At 42.5% G+C, this 14,132-nt stretch overlaps 1 protein-coding gene across 1 annotated transcript in view; it reads right to left on the bottom strand.

Moving 5' to 3' along the window:
• The window catches only part of PDILT (protein disulfide isomerase like, testis expressed), a 66,919-nt gene that overhangs the window by 33,203 nt on the left and 19,584 nt on the right, over nt 1-14,132 (bottom strand). The window contains exon 4 of the mRNA XM_043998576.1: nt 5,563-5,769. Coding sequence (XP_043854511.1) covers nt 5,563-5,769 — 207 coding nt within the window. The remainder of the gene's footprint in view (nt 1-5,562; nt 5,770-14,132) is intronic.

Raw genomic sequence — 14,132 nt, 5'->3', positions numbered from 1 at the left:
GAGCAGAGAGTGGATATGAATCACAAGAATAAGGGGCCAAGCCAGGTGGTAGTTTGTCAGACACAAAACTGAGAAAAAATACCCTACTGATTAGGACTCCCACCCTCCAGGGTCCTGTGATGATTAAGCAGGGTGTGGGTGCGTACACTTTGATCTCCATGGCTTGTCAGCTGTGGAGGGTATGTGTTTGAGGGATGAAGGGGGAGGGGAGTGTGTCCAGCTGTCTGTGACTCATGGAAACCAGAATAAATTTATGCATAACAAAGCCATAATAGCTAATCAATGGAAACTAAGAATGTGTGAGGCACATCTCTTATCTGTGTGTGTTACATTCAGCAGGTCTTCAATAAATAATTGGAGAATAAATGGATCCCTACTCTCTGCAAAGCAGTGGCATTCAATGTATGTCCCACATCTCCCCAGGAAGCAGAATAATGCTGAGGACAGAATGCTTGGCTTGGAATCAGGAAAACTTGGACTCAAACTCCACCTCTGGTATAAGCTACATGACCTTGGATAAGTCACCTAACCCCTCCCACCTCAGGTTCCCTGTTTGTAAAATAGCAATAATAATAATTTTAGTGACTAACTTCATTGAGTTGTTCAGTAAAGCTCAAAGGAGATAAAATAGGTGAAATGTTTGGTTCACATTTAAGCACTATGTAAATGCCAATTCTTTTTTTCTTTAATCCCTTACTTCCATTAGCATTACAATGTAGTCCTCATTTGTGAATTTGCCTTGCTCTATTTCCAGCCTATACCACATCTCAGGGTAGCATTAACACTATTTGATCTGACTCAGAAACTAGGTGACCTTTGACTATTCTTCTCAAGAAAGGAAAGAATGGTAGTTTCATTGATACCTCTAAACCTCACAGGTCTGAGGGGCCCCCATGCCTGGCAAGATGTGCTGTTCCTATAAGGTCACCATAAACATGCCGTTCATCCACACACAGCTGGAGCCACAAAATCAGAGCATCAGGCACTGCTTGATTCAGCCCATTTCCTGGCAAATAGCTTAATGGAGTCAATGTCTTTCAAAAGTCAGATGATGCCGTAATGACCAAGCCAGAAACTCATTGTGAATGATTTACAGAGATCTCATGTAGGGCTGCATAGTTCCTAGACTCAATGCTGTTTCTTTCTCTCATTTATTCATTGATGCCTCTGCAATTCACTACAGGAGTAAGCACTGTTTTGATGGGCCTTTTAAATAAGTAGTACAAAACTCCATCTCCCTATTATATTTTAATGATAATTCCCTTTTAAATTGTTCATAGCATATTCACACAATCCTGTGAAGAATGTAGGATAGATATTGTGATAACCATTTGGTTAGAACAGGCAATATTATTCCCATTTGGTAAAGGTCAAAACTGAGGGTGAGAGAAATTAAGAGATTTACTCATTGCCATACAGCTGTTTAATGACGTAGCTGAGCCTAGAACCCAGGTCTTTCAATTCCCAGCTTATTCCTATCATCTTCCTTGGTTCTAGTTGTATTCCAGAGAGGACCCCAAATGAAAGAGGATTGGGAATCTTTAACATGCCTCTAACATTGCATAGCCTACAGATAAATTCCAAGTCACTCTACCTCATGGAGGGGGCCCGGATATGAAACATTCCCAGATTCCCCCAGCCCTTAGCCTCACAGATCCTGTCCAGGTCCACCTGCCTTCCCAAAGTTGCAACATCCTTGCTGTGTGGTTTCCAGACAAGTTTAGACATGCCCAAAAGAAAGTGGATCCATGGTTCATACCCTTCCCTGCAGACAGAAGGAATGGAGGGCCAAAGGCTGCCCAACCTAGTTGAGAGGAGTACCTTTGGCCCTGGCAGGGAGGCCTCAGTTCAGTTCCCTCTTCTGTCCTCCCACATAGCCCCCACCCCCCCACCCCCCCCACCCCCATCATTGGAAAGAGTTTGTGGGAAGATGGAGGTGCAGCTGCCCACTCTGGGCAATGGCTTTTATTCCCTATTTGATCCCTCCTCACCAAGAGCTCTCTTGATTTAAATCCCAAGCCCAGAAGCAAACATTTTAGAATGAGATTCTCTAGTCTTTAATTGTAAAACAGGGGCAGCTAGGTGGTGCAGTGGATAGAGCACCAGCCCTGGATTCAGGAGGACCTGAGTTTAAATCCGGCCTCACACACTTAACACTTACTAGCTTAGCTGTGTGACCCTGGGCAAGTCACTTGACCCCAGTTGCCTCACACACACACACACACACACACATACACAAAAGTAAGGCAGACAGCCTCCAGAAGGACAAGTTCCCTCAATTAAGTACCGATCTCTCTCCCTTCTAATCATTGTTCCTCTCCCACACTTCACTCCCCAGCAGCCCCACAACTCTGCTGTTCATGCAGATCACAGTGTCTGCTCTGTCTCTTACATAACCTAGCCAAATATTAGTTTTTGACTGGGAGTTGTGCTGGCAAATTTGGAACATGAAACGATTGCCCTCTGCTGGCCACCCAGAGAATTGCAATGAACCGAAGACAGTCGGAGACACACTACTTGCTCCATTCTCCCTAGTGTGTTCATTTTCCCAGAGCAAGGCTGTGGAAACATACCTGGCAATCTGATTCCTAAGACAAAGAGAGTAGCTGAGGCCCACAAATTCTTCCCTGACAATCCTCACCCTTCAGCATAAAATGATCTTTTTCTATTCTCCAAGATCCTGTGGCAATTTCTGTCTCTCCCATACATTGGACACTAAATGAATGATGTCTTATAATGTTATAAAAGGAGGGAAGATGGGGGTGAAGGCTGTTCTAGTCTTCTCACTTCTGCAATCTGAGAGGCCTGGTATGTGGTAGGTGTTCTATGAATGTTTGATGAGGTTGGTGCCTTGACTTGAGAATTTTCAACAAGGCGTGGAATAGTCAGACAACAATGCTTATTGAGAACAGATCCAGCATACCATGCATACAGAGGGGAGGATTTGGAGAATTATACAGGGAAAATCCAGAGAGAGAATTCTTTACCCTGTTTTTGTTTTCTGGATGTCTCCTTTGCTCTGAAGTGTCTGGGAAGCAAGTTGAGGTGGGGTGGAATCTAGCTTAAAACCAGGACAAGCTCAGAAGATGCCAGAAGGGTGACTCAGGAAGCAAGATCAGGCTTCCCATTGGATCCAGAGTTTCCCCACACTTCCCCACTGCAACCCCCAGCAATTGAATAATTATCTGTCAGTCTCAAGGGAAGTTGCACTGTTTCTCTTTCCCAGATGGAAGATGTAATAGAAAAAATAATACATTTATAGTCAAAGGACCTGAGTTCAAATCCTGCATGACACTTACTACCGGTGTGATCTTCAGTAAGCCAGGCCATTAAAACTATCTAAGCCTCAGTTTCCTCTTTTGCAAAATGAAGGAGAGGGAGTAAACTGGATGACCACTGAAACACCTTCTGGCTCTAATGATTCTGTAAATGGTGCCTGATGTGAAAGGAGCCTGAGCCAGCTAAACTCTGGCCTAGTGACTGAACTCTGTGGCATTTGCCCCTTGTCTTCCTGGGAGAAAGTTCTACCCTGAACAGCTAGCTCTATCACAATAACAACAAGCCTTTCACAAAGCTTTATCTCTTAATCCTCACAATAATACCCTGAAGGTTCAAATGAGGTAGGTAGGGCACATGACATTGTTACTACTTCATAGAGCTGGAAACAAACTCAGAGAATGTGTGAGATTTGCTAACAAGCACACAGTTCATTTGTGTCAATGATGAGACTATAAACCAGGAAAAACCTAAGGTTCTTTCCACTACACCAAGCTGTGTCCCCTGCTTCTGGTCTGTACTTGTGCTATTTTATGAGCTGCTCTCTTTGGCCATGTATTAGATCATAAATTAGGATCATAGATTATTTGATTAATTATCCACAGGTCATTAGGATCATAGAGTAAGAGCTTGGGAGGACCGAAGAAGTCAATTTCAGTCACTTCATTTTACAAATGAGGAAAATGAGATTCAGAGAGGGCAAATTATTTGCCCAAGGTTGCACAGCTAGTCAACTGCAGGGGTGAGATTCCAAAAGAGCCCCAGCTGAATCCAAATCTGGGCCTCTTTCTACTGACTCATGCTGCCTCCCAAATGTCAGCTGGGGAGTCCAAATAGCCACTAATCAAATCTCCCCACCTTGATTTTCATCCCCTTCAAAAACTATCAGTATGGCAGGGCAGCTACATGGCACAGTGGATAAAGCACCAGACCTAGATTCAGGAGGACCTGAGTTAAAATCTGGCCTCAGACACTTGACACTTACTAGCTGTATGATCCTGGGCAAGTCACTTAACCCTCATTGCCCTACAAAAAACCAAAAACAAACAAAAACTGTCAGTGCCTCAGGAGGATCCCTCTTTACAACCTACCTTACCCCAACAAAGCAGCCTCTTCCTCCTGTGGACCCCACTGATAACTTCGCCCAACCCTAGCTTCCCACTACCATATTTCCTTACATATTACCATACAGACCATGAAATCTGGTCTCCAAAAGCCCAGGCTCAATACAAGAAGATTAAGAACGTCCTCATAACTAACCCAGACCTAGAACGTGCACCTACGAAGGAGATCCAGAGCCAATATATTCAAACTTCCCCTCATCCACTCCCCTTGGGAAGCTTAGTTCTCATCATTGGAAGCTTGAGAAAGAAAAAGGTTCTCTCTCATAGGATAACATTTATTAACCATAAGGGGCTTCTCTATGTTATTCCATTTGATCCCCACATCAATCCTGTGAGGTAAGTACAACACATATCATTAGCCCCCTTTTTACAGGGCATTAAACTGATGTTCAGAGGTTTGATTCAAAGGCAGGCATACCCTTACTCCAAATCCAGCATTCCTTCCACCACCTCAAAAAAAGATCAAGTTAAAAAGGACAGGACAGTAGAAATCATCTAGTCCCACCCTCTCCTTTTACAGAAGAGAAAATGAAATCTGGGAGGTGGAATAGGGTAAAATGACACCAAAGTAATTCAGGTGGTTACTCTCATGCCAAGTTGGGACTACAGCCCAGGTGTTCTCAGACCCAGCTTGGTGTTCTTCCCACAGGGCTACATTCAGATTCAGCTGAGTATGCCCCAGACTTTCTGGGAATCTCTCTATTCTCTTCATCCCTCTTCTGTGAACTCAGTGCCCCTTTGGCTAACCAAGAAGTCCTGGAACCACAATGAACTCTGAGTGTCATCACAAACTACAAAACAAAAGGTGCTAAAAGGAGGTCAGCATAATAACAGAGGCTTGGGATGCAGGAAGAAAACAGACTCTAAGGGGGAAAAATCCATCCTTTCTCTTCCCTTCCACTCCATGCCCTCCCTTCCCTCTCCTCTGCCTCCAGCACTGCATGGGTAGGTGGCGTCCTTAGCCTGCTGAAGAACAGAGAAAGCTTTGATGAGACTTGGTAGCAAGAGATTGGACCCAAAGTATAGTTTGGAGGCCTGCCTAAAGGGCTGAAAGATCTCTCCTTCCTTCAGCCCAGCTATTATTTCCCCCAGCCCAGTTCTCAGGGAGGACAGGGCTCCATCCAGAGTGAGGATCTGCAAGGGAGAGACTGGGGGCAGTTACCTCTGCAATCGATGGGTTGTTGTCTTTGACCTTCGACAAAAAGCTTCACTGTGGGGACTTCTTTGATAGCAAACTCTTGTTCTAACAATTTCTCAGAGGTGATGTTCACTTTGCCAAACAGGACTCCAGTATTTTCTTTTCCCATTATATCCACCGCTTTGCCCATTTCCTTTATCAGATTTTGGGATTGTTTTGATAGAGGATTATCTGTAAGAGAAACAAGGCAAGAAAGATGGCAATGAAGGAGAGGAATGCATTTAGAGGTGGGAGAGATGAAAAGAATAAGAAATAATTTTCTTTGTTGTCCCTAAACAAAAGAGGGGGCATATAGGGACAAATGGACAAGTATATCTACTGCTTAGGTCTGGTTTAGAGCAGCTAGGTGGCACAGTGGATAGAGTGCCGGGTCTGGAGTCAAGAAGATTCATCTTCCCAAGTTCAAATCTGGTCCCAGGTACTGACTAGCTGCATGACCCTGGACAAGTCACTTAACCTTGTTTGCCTCAGTCTTTCATATGTAAAATGAGTCCTGAGAAAGAAATGGCAAACCACTTCAGGATCTTTGCAAAGAAAACCCCAAATGGGGTCACAAAGAGTTGGATACACTGGCTGGTTTTATGGGTAGATGAAGTAGGTGATTGCTTATCAATCAATTAATGTTTATTAAGATCCTACTATGGGGCAGCTAGGTGGCGCAGTGGATAGAGAACCAGCCATGGAGTCAGGAGTACCTGAGTTCAAATCCGGCCTCAGACACTTAATACTTACTAGCTGTGTGACCCTGGGCAAGTCACTTAACCTCAATTGCCTCACTTAAAAAAAAAAAAAAAAACAACACACACACACAAAAAAAAAGATCCTACTATGTGCTAGTCACTGTGTCAAGTGCTGAGAATACAAAAAGAAACAAAAGACAGCCCTTGGCCTCAAGAGGCTTACAATCTAATAAGAGAGACAACATGCAAACAAATATATACAAACAGAGCACACATAGGATAAATAGGATGTAATTAACTGAAGGAAGGCGCTAGAATTAAGGGGGTTGGGAAAGGCTTCCTGTAAAATATGGGACTTAAGTTGGGACTCAAAGGAAGCCAGGAAAGTCAGGGGACAAAGTTGAAGAGGGAGAGCATTACAGGCTTGGAATACAGACAAAGAAAATGCCAGAAGTTGAAGGTGAAGTCTTCATAGAACAGCAAGGAGGCCAGTGTCCCTGGATTAAAGGGAACATGGTGCAAAATAATGTGTAAAAAGACTGGAAAGGGAGGAGGGGGCTAGGTTGTGAAGAGCTTTAAATGCTGAGCAGAACATTTTGCATTTGATACAAGAGATGATAGGGAGACCTTGGAATTTATTGAGGCATCACATGATAGAAACTACACTTTGGAAAATCCCTTTGGTTGATGGTTGGAGGGTGGGTTGGGTTAGGGAGAGACTGGGAGCAGGTCAACCCACCACAGGTTGGGGGGAATTACACTATTGTAATAGTCCAGGCATGGGGCAGCTAGGTGGCGCAGTGGATAGAGCACCGGCCCTGGAGTCAGGAGGACCTGAGTTCAAATCCGGCCTCAGACACTTAACACACACTTACTAGCTGTGTGACCCTGGGCAAGTCACTTAACCCCAATTGCCTCACTAAAAAAAAAAAAATTTAAAAAAATAAATAAATAAATAAATAGTCCAGGCATGAGGTAATGAGGGTCTGCACCACAGTGGTGGCAGCATCAGAGGAGAGAAGGGGGCATATTCTAGAGATGTTGAAAAGGTGAAATCGACAAGCCTTGGCAACAGATTGGATGTGGGGATAGTGAGAAATCCAGGATGACTCCTAAGTTTTTATCCTGAGGGATGGGGAGGATGGCAATTTCCCCTTCAGTGACAGGAATGTAAGGGGGGTGGTGAAGAAGGGTTTAGGGGAAAGATTTGGACTTAATGAGTTTAAGATGTTTGGGACATAATGAGTTTAAGATGTTTACTGGACATCCGGTTCACGATGTCGGAAAGAAAGGCAGTTGGAGACACAAGGCTAGAAATCAGCAGAGTCTGGCACAGGATAGGTAGACTTAAGAATCATCAGTATAACTAGGTCTGTATCCCAAAGAGATTATAAAAAAAGGGGTAAGGACCCACATGTACAAAAATATTTATAGCAGCTCTCTTTGTGGTGGCGAAGAATTGGAAATCAAGGGAATGCCCACCAATTGAGGAATGGCTGAACAAGCTGTGGTATATGAATGTAATGGAATACTATTGTGCTATAAGAAATGATGAGCAGGCAGATTTCAGAAAAACCTGGAAAGACTTAAGTGGACTGATGCTGAGTGAAGTGAGCAGAACTAGAAGAACATTGTACACAGTAACAGCAATATTGTGTGATAATCAACTTGATAGACTTAGCTCTACTCAGCATTTACAATGATCCAAGACAGTTCCAAAGAACTCATGATGGAAAATGTTCTCCACATCCAGAAAAAAAGAATTGTGGATTCTGAAAGAAGATTGAAGCAGGTTTCTACTTTTTTTTTTTTGAGGTTTTTCCCTTTTGTTCTGATTCTTCTTTCACAACATGACTAATGTAGAAATAGGTTTAATGTGATTATATATATATATATTTTATTTATTATATATATAAATATATATTTTATATATATATAAAATCTATATTGGATTGTTTTCTGTCTTGGGGAGGGTGGAGGGAAGGGAGGGAAGGAGAAAAATTTGAAACTAAAAATCTTACAAAAACAAATGTCGAAAACTATCTTTACTTGTAACTGGAAAATAATAAAATACTTTTACGATTTAAAAAAACAAGACAAAAGAATCATCATTATAGAGATAGTAATCAAATCCATGGGCGATGATGAGATTACCAAGTGAAGCAGTAGAGAGGGAGAAGAAAAGAGGACCCAGCACAGAACCCTGAGGAACACTCTATAGTTAGAACATCTGATCTAGGTGAGCATCCAGCAAAGGAAATGGAGGAGCAGTCAAGTGTGATTTGAAGAGCAAAGGCCTTTCATACTTTCTCAAATGCAGAGATTGATGGCTTAGATTGCTAACAATCAAAAGTTTGTGTTGAGATTAGGTGACAGACACCTGAGAACCAGGTAGGCCCCTGGGGTATAGACTGGAGATAAAGTGAAAGACCACTCTCATGGCCTCTCACTTCAGTGCCCTTTGTGGAAGGATACAAAAAACAATTTTCTTCCTTCGAAACTCTGTCAACAATCACCTGAGTCTCTGATTTTTCCCTCCCTGAAATGGAAAGTGGTGATATACTGATGTGACCTTCCCAGACCTGAGTCATTAGGGAGGGGAAGGTTTGCTGGATGCTGACTCTAGTATGATCTAGTCCTGAACTCTCAGCTACATCCAGCTCTTGATAAAACTGTCCAGTTTGTGGTTATTCTCTCTTTTTTCCATGATTTTTCAAAGACCACTGATATTCAACCAGCAATCACACCCATCAGTTCTCTTGGTTTGAGAGGAAGCAGTTCTTAGGGGATGGGTGACTTGAATTCAGTGTCAAGACCATGCTCTCTGAGACAAATGCATCTTTGGCCATTCAAGCCCCACCTTTGGGGAATGACAAGCAACTCCCTCTCAAGTGTATATTTGAGTGAAATCAGCAGTAGCCTGGAAAGTGGAGAGACATTCTTGCAACATGTTCGTTTGTGCAAAGCAAGGAAGGAATATGTGGCCAGGCAGCCATTGTCTTAATCCCTGCCCCTTCACCCCACTCCCTTACATGCTTTTTAGCTCAGGCCCCAGGTCTTTAAAACAAAAAACATCTGAGAGAGCAACCTACCTCTCCTCCTACATGGTACCTTGTCGCAATTGCACCTTTCTGCTCCCTGCAACAGCACAAAGCTGAGGCCCAGGGTTTAGAGCAATCCACCCAATTTGTGCAACCCCAGGGAGAGTTCTGTTAACCTCCATCATGAAGATGAATGTTGATAACTGGAGCTGTAAGTTGGACTACAGACTGCTCAGTCCTGAATAGAATCACAATTTGGGAGGATGGATATATGAGCAGAAAGAGAAGGGATAGAGGGCATAAAGGAGGACCAACCCCCAACCCCAATGACAGTCTGCCCTAGAGTGAAGTCTAGCAAGTTATAACCTGCTAAATGACAATTTCCGATGCTCCCTGGACACCATCAATACTCTGGTGGGGAAAACCAAGACCTAGAACCCCCAGATATGAGGGAGAAGGGTCTGGGAAACACTGTAACTGTCACACTCGACCTGCTCCCCCCCTCCCATGATAGCCTTTGGGAATCATGTCATCATTGTTAGCTTGAAAAGGAAAAAAGAGTTTCTCTTGCATCTGATAGCATGGTCATTCAGTATGTATATTATTAGGTACCCTGGTTTATTTCCCTCTTAGACCCAAGTGTCCACAAAATAGCACCAAGGTTGGGGATGGGGGCAGTAAAGAGGGAAGGAGAATAGTATTGATTCTCTTTGAAACCAGAACACTTTATCAATTTCCTTTTCATTTGGGGACAGAGAGAAAAATGTACAAATTGCCTCAGTTACTGGGTACAAATTGTAAGTCCAATAGAAAGCCAGTTTCTATAAGATCTTTTTGTTCTGTGGCAGAAATAATAGTCAAATGGTGGAAGGAACAATATGGTGGAGGGCACTGGGGTCTCGAATCAGGATGGCTGCTTACATAACAGCATCAGAAAGTGAATAATCATTTTCATTACATTGCCAATCAATGCATAAAAAATGAAACTTTCCCCTTACTCTGGGATCGATTTCAGTCCTCTACCTGCTTTATCATCATCATTGCTTTCGATACCTCCCATCCATCACATTGAGCCAACCACTACCTCCTTACCGGCTGCCCTGCTCTGCAATCACCTCTCAAGGTTTCCTTTTCAAGACCGATCTCTCCAGATTCAGATAGGTAAGAGTTGTCCAAACAGAATGATCCTGGTAGATGAGGGAAAAGAGGCCATGCACACCCAAGACACAAAATAAGTCACAAAACAGGAAGATGAATGAGAGTGTGAAAGGTATTGGCTACTTTTATGGAGTCTGTTTAGTGAAGAGTACAGATAGAATCAGGATTCCCTGTGGATGGTGAGGTTACCAAGATGTACCTATTTGCAGAAGACATAGTGCTGATTACCATCAAGTCCCAGAATAATGCAAAAACTTCCTAAATGAAATCTCAAAAATATTTGCTCTAACCCTCCACATTGGAATAACTAAATAAATGAAGTATGACTGTTGTCTAGATCATGATTTAGTTGTCAGGACAAGCTGTAGAACTGGTCTGTTCAGCTGAGAAAATTTTGAACAAACAAAGGATTGAAAAGGAAGAAGAAAATGACCTGTATTGCTTTGGGGACTTTACACAGTGTTTTGAATTATGCCCACCTTCTCTGTAAAACTTTTTATATATTTTTATCCTCAATCTTTTTATTGTCATTATTCTTCTGATGATTCTGTATAGTTGGAATGCCACAGTGCTTGAAGAAGTGAAGTTTGCAATGAAGAAGCCTATAGTGGCTGTGAATAGGTTGCAATATATTATAGTGTAGGAAAAAAGTAGCATAAAATATGCCATCAGAGATATATGGCTGGATAAGGAGATAGGCTAGTCATGTAGCAAGAGGAAGAGATAACCAAAGGATAATCTTCATGTTCTATTTGTATTCATAAAATTCCAAGAGATCTAAAGGAAGGACTCCAAATACATTGGTTGGGTAGAACTGTGCAGGATTTGTGGAAAGACATAAACAAGTGTTGGTACAACTAAATAACACAGTGGAAAGAGCACCAGGCCTGGAGATTGAAAGACTCCTCTTCCCAAGTCCAAATCTGGCCTCAGACATTTACTAGCTGTGTCAACCTGGGCAAGTCACTTCACCCTGTTTGCCTCAGTCTCCTCATCTGTAAAATGAGCTGGAGAAGCAAATGACACATGAGTAAAGTATATCTTTGCCAACAAATCCTCCACATGGGGTCATGAGAGTGGGACACCACTGAAAAGATGACTGCATCTGAACAACAACTACATAGATAAGCATTGCATAGAAAGAAGTATATAGATTGACTAAAATTTGCACTTCTGAAAGGAACACTCATATTATTGAGATCTCAGATCCATTGAAGTTATCAAGTAAGTCCAAGGCATTGCTTAGACACTGGGTATACAAAGAAACCCCAAACTGTTGAAGGAACACAGTCACATTATCAAGGAGCTTATATTTGATTGGAGGGGATATAAATACAATATGAAATAAGGTGTCATAGGGGAAAGGAAAGAACCAAAGAAGCATTCTTGGAAAACACTAAGCTAGAACAGAGGCAGCTTCAGCAAGGGGTGGCATCTGAGTTGGGTCTTAAAGGAAGATAAGGATTCTGCAAGGTCAGGATAATAAATGAGTGCAATCCAGACATGAGGTCTGTGTGAATCTATAGGGCATGGAAGCAATGTGTAGAGCTCAAAAACAAATAGGAGTCTGTAGGGTTAAGGGCATGAAGGGAAGTAATGTGCAATAAGGCTGGAAAAGGTAGTTTGGAGCCAGATTGTGAAGGGCCTTAAATGCTAGCTGGTTAGTTGGCATTTATATTTTATCCATAGGTAGTAGGGAGTCAGTCAATTAATAAGCATTTATTAAGCACCTAGTATGTGCCAGGCACTGTACTATCTGTTGTTGTTGTTGTTTCAGTCATGTCTGATTCTTCATGACTCATTTGGGGTTTTCTTGGCAAAGGTACTGGAGGAGTTTGCCATTTCCTTCTCTAGCTCATTTTTTAGAGGAAGAAACTGAGGCAAACTTTTCCCAGGGTCACATGGCCAGTACAAAGCACTTTACAAATATTATCTCATTTGATTCTCACAACAACCCTGGGAGGTAGGTGCTATTATGATGCCTTTTTATAGAGGAGGAAACTGGGGCAAACAGAGTTAATCAACTATCCCAAGGTGACACAGCTAGTAAGTGTCTGAGGTCAGATTTGAACTCAGGTCTTCCTGACTCCAGGTTCAGTGCTCTATCTGCTTGCACCACCTAGCTGCCTAAACAAATAGTTTCTGTTTCCGAAGCACTTGCATCCTATCAGAGAAAGTACACATGCATATTGGTGAATATAAAAATCAATATAAATAAAAGATAATTTGGGGAGGGCTCTGGCATCCGGGGCCTTGGGAATGGTTGTATGTAAGATGACATTTGAGCTGAGCTCTGAAGGAAGGTAGGGATGCTCCGAAGCAGAAACGAATAATTTGGTAAATAGAGATGGATAGAGATCTGTTTGAAGGCACAATAATCATACTGTTAAGGGCTAAAATTCTAGCTAAACTGTCTAAAATATCTAATGAGTGGTTGCCAATAAAGAGTTAGATTTTAAGCATTTATTAAGGAGAATAAGAATTTGGTAAAGAGAGAGAAAGGCCTAGATTCCTATCTATTAAAGGGAGAGCACATTTCTAGCTCCGCTCTCCACCAGAGTCCAGAGGAAAGAGAGTGAGACCAAGTGCCAGTCTCTTCCTTCCTCCTCCCACTAGCCCGTGTCACTTCCTGATGCCAAAGAAAAGACTCCTGGTCTTGCCCTCAAAGACCTTCGCTTCATGGGCGGAACTCTTCTACAGTAAGTCTCCAGCAGGTGGCGTCATTCCAATCGTTACAATACTGTACTGTGGGGAAAGGATTAATTGTTTCAGAGGCCCCAGGCTCAGGTCCCATCTTTGTCACATATGATTTGTGTCACCACAGGCAAATGACAAACCTCCCTAGGCCTTAGTTTCCTTATCTGTAAAATATGGTCATTATCCTCAATGATCTCCGATGTCTCTCCCAGCTCTAGATTTATGATCCTGCAGACATAGGAGATTGAATGTTGTGCACAAGTTATAACAAGTAGGTCAGTTTGGTTGGAACATAGAGTATATGAAAGAGATTAATGGATAATAAGTCTGGAAAGGTAGATTGGAGATAGACTGTTGAAGCTTTAAAATCCAAAGAGGAGTTTGCATCTTTTCCTAGAGGCAAGAGTGAACCAATAGTGCTTCTTGAACAGGGGAACGACATGATAAGACCTACGCTTTAGGAATACCTAAAGCACAGGCAGCTGTGTGGAGTATGGACTAGAGAGAGAGAAAAAGGAAGTAGAAAGCAATTAGGATTTTACAATCGTCCAGACAAGAGGTGATGAGAACCTGAACTAGGATAGTGGCCAAGTGAGTTAAAAGAAGCAGGGTGTATAGGAGAGATGTTGAGGAGAGAGCATTGACAATACTTAGCAACCCATTAGATATGTAAGGTGGGGGAGAGTGAGAAGACTGGAATGACTCAGGTTGTAAACCCGGATAACTGGAAAGATGGCTGTAACTCAACAGAGATAAGGATGTTAGGGGCTGCTAGGTGGCACAATGGATAAAGCACCAGCCTTGGATTCAGGAGGACCTGAGTTCAAAAAATCTGACCTTGGATACTTGACACTTACTAGCTGTGTGACCCTGGGCAAGTCACTTAACCCTTATTGCCCCACAAAAAATAAAAAACAAAAACAAAATAATTAAAAAGGATGTTAGGGAAAGGGATGGA

This window comes from Dromiciops gliroides, chromosome 1 (assembly GCF_019393635.1).
Source record: "Dromiciops gliroides isolate mDroGli1 chromosome 1, mDroGli1.pri, whole genome shotgun sequence".
NCBI classification, from domain to species: Eukaryota; Metazoa; Chordata; class Mammalia; order Microbiotheria; family Microbiotheriidae; genus Dromiciops; species Dromiciops gliroides.
This window is presented reverse-complemented; position numbering and strand designations above follow the sequence as displayed.